The following is a 10,684-nucleotide window of genomic DNA, read 5'->3' as shown; positions in this document are numbered from 1 at the left end:
AATGGCTCGTAAACGTCGTCGTGTTCCCGCTCCCGCCATGGACGTTTTCATCCACTCCGCGGCCTCTCGATTCCCGCCGCCTCCATCCAGCCGCTCGTCCCGCGCATCTATCCGTCAATGTGCCCTCTCCGTAAGGTCATTCGCTCCCTATTCTATCGCCGCTCGTTCTGGCACCTGTTCTAGGGTTTTGATTTTCGATTCTTCTGTTGATTATTCCAATTCAGATCGCAGTTGAGCCTTCCTTTCGTAGAGAAGGAGGCAAAGTACCATAAGCATCTCCAAGCAGCTGTTGATGTGGTCGAGCGCGCCTGCCATCTCTGTGTTGACGTAATTTCTATTTTTGTTTGCTTGCTTGATTAATTCTGTTCATGCTTGTTGTTATTGGAATTCATTTTGATCGGAAAACAGGTGCAAAAGTCATTGTTTTCTAGTGATGAAAATATCATTGAGAAAATCGATCAGACACCGGTTACTGTTGCTGATTTTGGAGTTCAAGCTCTTATTAGCCTCGGTATAGTTGATGCTCAGAGTTTTAGCTAATGAAGATATGTTATCCACTCGCTATGCAGTGTTTTTTTAATGTTTTTGTTTCGTATCTTATGTTATGCCGCAGAGATGAGCAAATTATTTCCTTCAATTCCACTGGTAGCCGAGGAGGACTCAGGGTTCGTGCGTGAAAATAATCTAGCCGGTGCAGTTTTTGCTGAGGTTACAGACAAGTCATCTATCAGTGATAAAGAATTGAGTGAAGAAGACATTCTGAAGGCAATTGATAGAGGGGGAAAAGATGCTTATTTGTTTGGACCTGAGCCAACTACTTATTGGGTAAAAGGTTTATGAGAATTCTGATAAGGAAGTGTTTTCAAGTCTAACTGCTCCCCTATTTCCACTAAGATTACAACTTGGTTTAAGGTTTTGCTAGAATTTGTAAAGTCTACGAGATGCTCCACATTATAAGCATTTATTATACGCATTTTTATTGGAAATGTTCGGGTGAATGCTGAAAACAAACTGTGTATTTGGTTAAATGCTTCTAACCTCATTTATGTTACTGATATCATGTATATTTACAGATATTGGATCCTATTGACGGGACAAGAGGATTTGTCAAAGGTAGTGAGGCTCTCTATGTGGTATGTTTTCTCTATAAGTTTCTCATCTCTCATTTACCTTTGGGATGCATTTTCTTTGTGACATAGCATCTTTGTTGCCACAAGTTGTTTAGTTATGCTAGTGGGTGAATCACAATGCACTCAGTTTTGTTTGCATTGCAAAATCAACACTGTGTGAAAGCTGGTTTTCATTCTCGAGATAATCGCCGTGCATTCTCTAGACTTCTAGTGAACCAAATGCATTTTTTTCCTCCGATTTATAAGTCGGTTTATGTGGTTGCTGTTCTGAAATGTTCTCTATCAATCCATTAGCTGGCACAAACAACCATCTTCCGGATATGGCACGGTTTGAACTGATAATGCTTTTTGGACTTAGTGAAACACTTATTCATTAGTCTCTGTTTTTATTTACACATTGTAAAATTTTCAGGTAGGTTTGGCTTTAGTAGTTGAAGGGGAGATTGTTTTAGGTGTTATGGGATGCCCAAACTGGAAGGATAGCGATTCTGATGTATTGAACACTGATGGAGCTGAGGAAAATGTTTCCAGATCAGGAATTATTATGCTATCTCATGTCGGTTGTGGAACATGGAGAACAAGACTATGGGATTCGCCGAATAGCAATATCAAAATGGCTCGTAACTGGATTAGGTGTGTGGTTGATGGGCTTCACGAGGCCGGTGAAGCGCGATATTGTATTCCAGAGAGTCAAACATGGGAGTCATTACCGTTATCTACTCAGTATAGTGCAACGACTTGTGCTAACAATGTTGGAGAGAAACAGATTCTTCTTCTTCCTGCTTGCTGTGGAAGGTTCACACTTTAAGCTCTCAAATATCGTTCATTCTCTATTATAAGAATACATCTATATGTTTCACTTGGTGTTTGTTTCTCTTTTTATGGGAGACAGGTTTCTTCTCATTACTGACTCAATAGTGAACATGTATAGGATTTAGAGCTGAGTGTCGCAGTTAATTAATAAATGGATTTATGGTAGCATATATTTTGAATTAATCACTTATACATTCTTGTACCATCTCAATTTTTATGAGGTATATGCAAACATTTGTAATATTTCAACATGTATCACTTTTAAAAGTACCTGTAACTCACTCAAAATGCAGTTAGTATCTTCATGCCATTGTGAGCTTTATGATCTGAGCTTGTTTAACAATTCATGTACGTAGCAGAAAGAAAGATTTGTAGTGCCACATGTTGGATATCCTTTTTTTTGTTTATCTAGTACACGAAATACATATATCCACTACATGTTCTTCCTATGATTATATGTCTTGACATCGGTTTTTGGTGTGTTCGGATATGCCTTCTGTACAGTCTCTGTAAGTATCTGATGGTGGCATCTGGAAGGGCATCGACTTTCATAGCGCGTGCAAGGAGAAAAAGAACTATAAAGGTTATTCCTTAGTCTCTTTATGTGGCTAAGTAGCTGAACGGACTTGAGTTCATGTTATTGCATCAATATACAGGTCTGGGATCATGCTGTGGGAGTCATATGCATTCATGAAGCAGGGGGAAAGGTACGCACCCTCTAGTTCTGCACAATATTTTGTCGAATCTTGTGGTTAAATTAGTATACTTTTTTACCTGATTAGTATTTTTATCTTTTTCGTACTATAATTTTGCTGGATAAATGATTCAACTCTTAGTAAATTCAGCAGATCTCAATTTCGTATGCACATTTATATCTGCTTACTTGTGCTGGAAATGTTTAAATGAGTTCTGACATAGGTATTTCGGCGTGCAGGTAACTGACTGGAAGGGCAGTGAACTTGACTTTGCTGCTGATGAAAAAGAACGAAGAGTTTTATTCCCTTCTGGTGGTATTTTGGTGACGAACGACGGATTACATGACCAGATACTGGATATTATATCGGCCAGCTGATGATCACTTGATTTAATTTGCTAATCCACCATGGTTACAGACATACTCAATTCTTGATCTGCATCTGCAGATCTCTATTCTTTAAAATTGTGTAATATTGTGACTTGATTCGGTTACTAGCAATAAAAAAAACTATGGAATTATAAACTGTGAATTCTTTTGTAACCTTGTGAACATTTATTCATCCAATATAACTGGTTATTATTTACACCATATTTCATTATGGTTCACTTGTTTAATCTCTCTCGTCTACTTTATTAATTGAAATATAATCTCTCTTATATTCTGGACAAATACACTTTCAACTCTTTATGTTTTACTGTTGCATGTTCTGTTTCTTTAGTTAAAAAAACCTCAATCTTAATCAATATATATCAATAGCAACAATATTCATTGTCCTTTCAACTAACTTTTGATCAGAATTAGTTTCCTAAGACAACTATATCAAAAAAAATTGTGTGATCCCCACATTTGTTGATGCCTTAGAGCCAATAATGTGCTGACACGAATAAAATATAAATATAAGTCGAAGTCACCAATGACTATGCTTCATTATTCATACATAAGAAGGCACATTTGGCGAGATTAATTTACGATAATCTCAAAATAATCCCCAAATTCCCATATTAAAGTACTATTTTGGAAGACTATACTATTTTAGTTTGGCCTAGAAGGCTCTCGAATTTGTGAAGCCAGGTGTTCCACTCCATCACATTATAAAATTCACCCAATGACTGCACTTGCATTGCATGGCTGCAAACATTGAATTGCATCTTATAATTTAAAATTAACATCTTCCATAAAATATGATTTTCTCATTTTGGGGGAACCATTGATGAGAACGCAAGGATTAAATTATGCATGAAATTGCTGAGAATAGTAAACCTGGCACACTAGCCACAAATTCCTGTGATCCCATATCCAAAACCAGATCTAAATTATCTAATAAAAATTGACGAATATCTCACTTTTTCCAATCAATCAAGGGTTTGTTGAAGGAAACGAACAGCTATGAGTTGAAGTGGCAACAGTCACTTTAACAGATAATTAAATACCCAAATAATATGGTCAACTTTGGAGCGTAAGCAACTCATTTTTGGAGATTAAACAAACTTCATAAATGAACTAGTCATCACTTATTACATTTGTTATAAATGAAACACACTACTAAATCAATAGAAAGACAAAAAACGACACCAAAATTTAACGTGGAAAAACCTGAATCGGAGAAAAACTATATACATGTGAATGTAGCAACCAAATATGCACTAGAGAATTGTTCGTAGAGAAATCATACAACGAATTTGGGTAACAATAATAGTGACTTAACCCTAGAGAGATCGCAGATTATCAAGATTGCATGACTAATTATTCATAATTATGCATTCATTAATTAGTGTTAACGTAGCACTTAGAATTTGCATGAATATTAGTATTAATTAAATGATAGATTACTTTGCGCTCCTGATTGCACGTTTGCTGACATTAAGCAAAAATTAAGTTCCTAAATCCAATTCCGAATCTAATTATTTATGTCATTAAGGATTTGCTTGTTTAATTAGTTCTAATTTTATTTTATTTTGCATTATGAGCTTGGAATCTATTACTATATTTAGGAGGGAATATGATTTACTCTGAAATTTTCTAAACATTTTTATTCAGATAAATTTATTTAGTTATAATATTTTAATGATTAAGGGATAATTTACTTAATTACAATATAGATCCAAGACCAGCGGAAGTGAGCTGGAGTGATTGGTCAAAAACTGAACAGTTTTGGCCAAGTACAAAAATGTTTGACTTCAATCTTAAATCTTGCTATTTGTGACAAAGGATGCGCGCGTTTTACACAATAATTGATTATAAAAGATGGTAATAATTAGCAATTGATTGCTACGTTATGATCTCAGTGGCACCATGCATACGCGTGTCCAAATCTAGTGGTTCTTTACATAATTTAATTATAATTTTTGACGTTGAATTTGGTCCCCACTATTACTATTTCAAGCTAGCCACGTATAGGGTCCTGTTTTTATATTTATTTTATTCTTAAATTAGTATGTACTTAGTTTAATGTATAATTAGGAGCCTCGAAATATTAATTAGTATAGTACTATAGTACGTGTGGTGTGCGATTAGATATGCTTATCTACAAGTAAAAAAAATTAGTTATCTCTTTGGGAATGGTTGCAGTTGGAATGAGAATACTAGTAGCTAAAGATTCAAATTAATTTAAATTTCACTATTGTTTGATAGATTGAGTCATTTTATATGAAAGAGTTATGCATTCAAGCAAATCAATGAAGAAAACAAATCTTTTTAATGTTTCTATTTTTTCCGTTTAACATATATAGTATATGATAATTATTTTGAAGTTTCATTCATAATATTGTTATTTTATTGTTTAATTGAAAAAACTAATTAGAAACTATTAAATAGTGGTTGTGGTTGAGTGGTGGAGTACTTATCCATTCTTAACTAATGGTCAGAGTTTCGATCTTTGATTTTCGGTATGGAGTAGCTTTAAAGTTTCTGGCTGATTTTCTTGTCCTCGGGTGTGCCTAGAAATTAGGAAAAAAAAAAACTAGGGGTATGATTAAGTGGTATAAGTATAAATTCATCCATTCTTAATGAAATGTCATATGATCAATTGACTATAGGTAATTTGGGATGTGTTTAATTGATGGAGAAATTCAAGTCGTAGCAAAGTTGGGGAAGTAATGGGGAAATGAAATTCCACTCTAGTATAGTTATTATTTCTTAATGATGTGAGGTGATGGGGCCATATAGAGCTTATGGTGATAGTCCATCATTGATAATATTCTTGAAAATTGCATGCTCTTATTTTGGAAGGAAGCTCATTGGAGTTTTAAAAGTCAATATAAGGCTTTAAACACTCATGCTCCTATCGTCGTAGCAATAAAATTAAAGTCGTAATTATTGGGAATTTAAAAGAAAATTAAAAAGAAAAGAAAAGAGAAAAGCTGTCTTTTCATATCGAAAAGGACAATATTATTATATTTATTTAAAGATGCATAATTTTTACTACTTTCAAATTCCGTAGTTCACGTATTGATTACGAACTGATAACTATATATATTTTGTTATTCTTCAAATGGGAGCCGTTGAAATTCGATGGTAAATTAATCTACATTGTGATCAGCAATCACTTTATAAATCAATCATATATTGCTTATAAATATTCTTTACATAAATGATTTCTTGATTTCGTTACGCAAAATTAAATTTATGATCCAATTAATTTCATTTATAATGATCTTAACCACTTCTTTCATTAAATGTATTTAATTGGAGAATAAAACTACTCTTTTAGTATATTTTATAACTGAATTTTTTTCTTAAAAAGTTTGTTGTAGGATTCAAAATTTTATAAAGAGAAGAAAATATGTAAATTTGAATAATGATAAAATCAATACTTTTATGAACTTCCCCTAATCAAACCACAAAATCTATAATTAACTTGTGCCATGACTTTAATTACTAGTAAGTACAATATTCAATACCTAGTAGATCTAGCTTTGAAAACATGTAAATATCATCAACGGACATGAATAAGATGTTTAATAAAGGAACTATATACGAAATGCAAATTGTCGTCCACTCTTAATTAATATGCTAGCTATTGCAAAAAGTTAATTAGTAAATTAGAATCACGAGAGTTTCTTTTTGTTATAATATATATGATGATGCCAATTCATGATCCAACACACGTATGCATACTATAAATGCTCCCAAATCACGGCAAAAGCCAAACTCAATTATTGTAGCCATGAAAATAAATGCAACCTTCAAGTCCTCTAGGTATTTATTATTCATGATAACATTTCCAACTAAAAGAGAGGGCCACCTGGTATTTCAACTCCATATTTAAATAAAATAACAATAAATATAATAATACTACAAACTTTCAAGACATTAATGCCCCTCTATAGAGAAATCCAATAGGTAAATTCAGGACAGAATGGTCTTTTAAGTGCTACGGAAGCTACATGGCTTGACGAAGCCGGCCTGAATTTGAAGCCATGCAGTTTGATGGGCTTTACAGCTCAACTTAATATTAATATTAATATTATATTTAAATTTGAGTTGAAGACAGCTAGTGTGAATCCAAAAAGCTAGGAACCGAAAAATGATTTTTGTTGTACTAGACATAACTTTGTGGTCTAAAATTCTAAATATTGGGATTTTAGTTTTTTCTTATTCCTTATACCGAAATAACCCTAATACGATAGAATGAGAAAACTTAAACCATTCCAATAATTTCCACTAATTATTTTATATATATTAATTAATTACAATAGTACACCTTCCATCTCAAAGTACTCCCTCCGTCCGTGAGATATTGTCCAGTTTTGTCATTTCGATCCGTCTGTAAAATATTGTCCACATTGCTTCTTTTTTTTCCATTTATCGTAAAGGGTCTCCACTTTCCACTAACTCATTACACTTAACATTCTATTATAAAATCAATATATATATATATGCGGGACCTACAATCTACTAACTTTTTCCACTCACTTTTCTTCACATTTCTTAAAATATGTGGCGAGTCAAACATGGACAACATTTGGCGGACGAGAGAGTACTTCATATTTTTTATAAGAACGTCTCAAGTTAAGTGATCCATGTCTTCTTTTAACAAAAATAGCATTATTAATATTTTCATACTTTATTAATCTCCATCATACTATGGTGACGTTCGGTTGCCATGACTAATATCATGAGATTATCCATCTAGGATTAAGTTATGGGATAATTTTAGTTGGAGGGGGAAGGCTATGACTAATTATCATGAGACTATCCATCTAGGATTAGGTTGCGGTGGTCAATTTTATAAACCAAACATGATACATATTTAATCATGAGATTTAATTTTATCAACCGAACATCCCTATATGAATAACATTATAATAGGTTAAGAATTCAATTAATCACGGTAGTAGACATAGAACAACTATTGATCCTCTTTAAAAATAAAATAAAATCTCTAATGTGAATGGATGGTAATAAAACGTGTATTTACCACACAAGTTGAAATGAGAATGGGACAAGTGTACACAAAAGAGATAACAAAAGTATGCAATAATTAGGCAAATTGAGATGTATACATGAAAAGTACGGAAACATTTTCACCATAAATTTGACGGTCGACACGTCGACTATGTGAGTAATAGGGACGGCACCGAATCCTTTTGACTTCACTTTGTAACCTTCTTATCTCTTTCCACTATATATATACCATCCCTCCAAACCCTCATTTTTGTGACAAAAGTTTGAATCATTTTTCATAATTAAAAGATCACAATGGGAAGAGCTCCTTGTTGTGACAAAAATGGACTCAAAAAGGGCCCTTGGACCCCAGAAGAAGATCAGAAACTCTTGGATTACATACACAAAAACGGCTATGGCAATTGGAGAACTCTTCCCAAAAACGCTGGTCAGTACTATATTATATTAGTATGATATTGTCCGCTTTAGATATGGTGATACATGTTACTGAACTCAGTCTTATTTGTTTTTGTTAGGTTTGCAAAGATGCGGGAAGAGTTGTCGACTGCGCTGGACCAACTACCTCCGGCCGGATATCAAGAGAGGACGATTCTCGTTCGAGGAAGAGGAAACCATCATCCAACTCCACAGCATCCTCGGAAACAAGTACGTTAGCGATAAACAGTCAAAGTCTAGCTAAAAGAGGAAATGTTTTGCCGTTTTGTTCTAACCTTTTTGTGTGAAATGGAAATAGATGGTCGGCGATTGCGGCCAGGCTTCCTGGGAGAACAGACAATGAGATCAAGAACTATTGGAACACGCACATCAGAAAGCGGCTGCTGCGGATGGGGATCGACCCAGTCACCCACAGCCCCCGTCTCGACCTCCTCGACCTCTCCACCCTCCTAAACCCCTCTCTCTACGGCCAACAACAACAACAATACAACATCAACTTCTCCAGACTACTGGGAAGTCAACCTTTGATCAGCCCCGAGCTGATAAGGTTGGCTTCCTCCTTGCTCTCCTCCGACCGTCGAACCCAACAACCGCTTCTCGTGCCGCAGAGCCAGCTCACTACGAATTGCTACAATCAAACTTCTCCGTCTCACCTTCCCGCCACTTCCAGTCAAAATCAGAATCAGAATCAGAATCAAGATCACTTGATGCAATACGGCGGCCAGGGCCAGAATCTGGCCCCCGTATTGGGGGAGTGGCCGGAGTATGACCAGATCGGAAACTACGGATACTACGGGTCGGATCAGTCGGTGGTGGATCCGGGTCAGGGTCAGGGTCAGTCGTCAGAGATATCGGCCTTTCAGTCAAACAGCAGCAGCAACGGCTTCAGCTTCCAATCCGTTTTGTCGAACATCTCGACGCCGTCGTCGAGCCCAACGGCGTTGCATTCTTATAACATGACGGAAGATGAGAGGGAGAGTTACTGCAGCGATATGTTGAAGTTCGACATTGCGGCGGCGGATATCTTGGATTTCATCTGATTTTTTTTTTAGTTTGAACTTTCTCAACTTGTATGTTTCTTGTGAAAATCAATGTCACTTCTTCAAGTATAGCTTGTTCAATTAACTTTTCTCTAGTGTTCAACATCATCTGACTATGTAATAACACCTTCTTTCTTACAAAACTACTAAGGTTAATAAATATTCAAATTATGATCTCATATAATTTGAAAATACTGAATTATGAGGTTTTAATTTTTATCAATTGTCACATATGTTACGACGGCTATAAGTGACGATCAAAACATTGGTACTTTGTTATAATTAAAAAATATTTATTTTACTAAATTGTGTCGATTTGGTGTTACTAGAGACATCGTTTTATACACGGATGTGACCATTCAAAAAAATTAACACCTTATTTTGAAAATATTTCGTTTTCAAACCTTATAGACGTCCGTAATTAAACAAATTCCGTGATTTAATTAATTATTGTTCCACCTTCATGTTATTATTATTATTATTTGTACGACGAGATAAAATGAAAATTAGAAGAAATTGGTATATGTCGAAAGAGTCAAAATCACATCAGACTTTTGTAAATTTACTATTGTATTCGGTAGCATGATAGGGGGATAATGTATTTATTAATGATGTTTTAAATTATTATATATTTGCATGGATACCAAAAGGGAAACCACCGTCATTGATTATCGTGACTTTTATAATACATATATCGAATTACTTTTAGTAACTTCATATCTTGTGCATTATTAATTCGAGATTATTGTCTGGTTAACTTGCTTAAATGGGAAAACCAAATCCATTAAATTAATTCAAAAATTGATAAGAAAAAAGAGAAAAAAAGGAATAAGATGGATTTAGAAGTGAGAAGCTGGTTTCATCCTCTCCGACAGCGGAGTTGCGGCGGCGGTAGCTCAGCCGCCGACAGTGAGCAGAGAAGCTGCCACGTGGTGGCGCCACCTGTTATCACTCAACGATTTACGTACTAATAAAGTAATTATTTTATTAATAAAACAATTTTGCATGGGTTAATTTAAGAGGGGGTTTGACTAAAATAGGGGTGCACGTGTCCAGATGCTGTGGGGCTGGGGACCACTCCAAAAAAGAGGGAGAGCTTTATTTAAAAATCATGGCGTGGCTCTTGTGCAATTTGTTGTCTCTTTTGTCCTCCCAAACAATTA

The 10,684-nt window shown here is 34.9% G+C and overlaps 2 protein-coding genes across 2 annotated transcripts; both read left to right on the top strand.

Annotated features, from left to right (window-relative positions):
* LOC125220917 (putative PAP-specific phosphatase, mitochondrial) lies at nucleotides 1-3,245 on the top strand. The gene is made up of 9 exons (XM_048123051.1): nucleotides 1-135; nucleotides 225-327; nucleotides 409-511; nucleotides 614-825; nucleotides 1,074-1,133; nucleotides 1,543-1,925; nucleotides 2,448-2,526; nucleotides 2,600-2,650; nucleotides 2,878-3,245. Exons 1-9 carry the CDS (start codon nucleotides 2-4, stop codon nucleotides 3,013-3,015), a joined length of 1,263 nt encoding a protein of 420 aa, XP_047979008.1. The 5' UTR covers nucleotide 1; the 3' UTR covers nucleotides 3,016-3,245.
* Nucleotides 3,246-8,312: 5,067 nt separating this feature from the next.
* On the top strand, nucleotides 8,313-9,637 carry LOC125220923 (transcription factor MYB41-like). Its single transcript, XM_048123054.1, has 3 exons — nucleotides 8,313-8,473; nucleotides 8,562-8,691; nucleotides 8,780-9,637. The coding sequence occupies exons 1-3, from the start codon at nucleotides 8,341-8,343 to the stop codon at nucleotides 9,519-9,521; spliced, it is 1,005 nt and encodes a 334-aa protein (XP_047979011.1). The 5' UTR covers nucleotides 8,313-8,340; the 3' UTR covers nucleotides 9,522-9,637.
* The last annotated feature ends 1,047 nt before the right edge of the window (nucleotides 9,638-10,684 follow it).

This window comes from Salvia hispanica, chromosome 1, assembly GCF_023119035.1.
Source record: "Salvia hispanica cultivar TCC Black 2014 chromosome 1, UniMelb_Shisp_WGS_1.0, whole genome shotgun sequence".
Taxonomy (NCBI): Eukaryota; Viridiplantae; Streptophyta; class Magnoliopsida; order Lamiales; family Lamiaceae; genus Salvia; species Salvia hispanica.
This window is presented reverse-complemented; position numbering and strand designations above follow the sequence as displayed.

Excerpts from the sequence above, each read along its gene's own strand:
- LOC125220917 (XM_048123051.1), top strand. The coding sequence starts at position 2 with ATGGCTCGTAAACGTCGTCGTGTTCCCGCTCCCGCCATGGACGTTTTC. Across the intron at positions 136-224 it reads CAATGTGCCCTCTCCGTAAG|ATCGCAGTTGAGCCTTCCTT; the intron begins GTCATTCGCTCC and ends ATTCCAATTCAG. Across the intron at positions 1,134-1,542 it reads GTAGTGAGGCTCTCTATGTG|GTAGGTTTGGCTTTAGTAGT; the intron begins GTATGTTTTCTC and ends TAAAATTTTCAG.
- LOC125220923 (XM_048123054.1), top strand. The coding sequence starts at position 8,341 with ATGGGAAGAGCTCCTTGTTGTGACAAAAATGGACTCAAAAAGGGCCCT. Across the intron at positions 8,474-8,561 it reads AACTCTTCCCAAAAACGCTG|GTTTGCAAAGATGCGGGAAG; the intron begins GTCAGTACTATA and ends TGTTTTTGTTAG. Across the intron at positions 8,692-8,779 it reads CACAGCATCCTCGGAAACAA|ATGGTCGGCGATTGCGGCCA; the intron begins GTACGTTAGCGA and ends AAATGGAAATAG.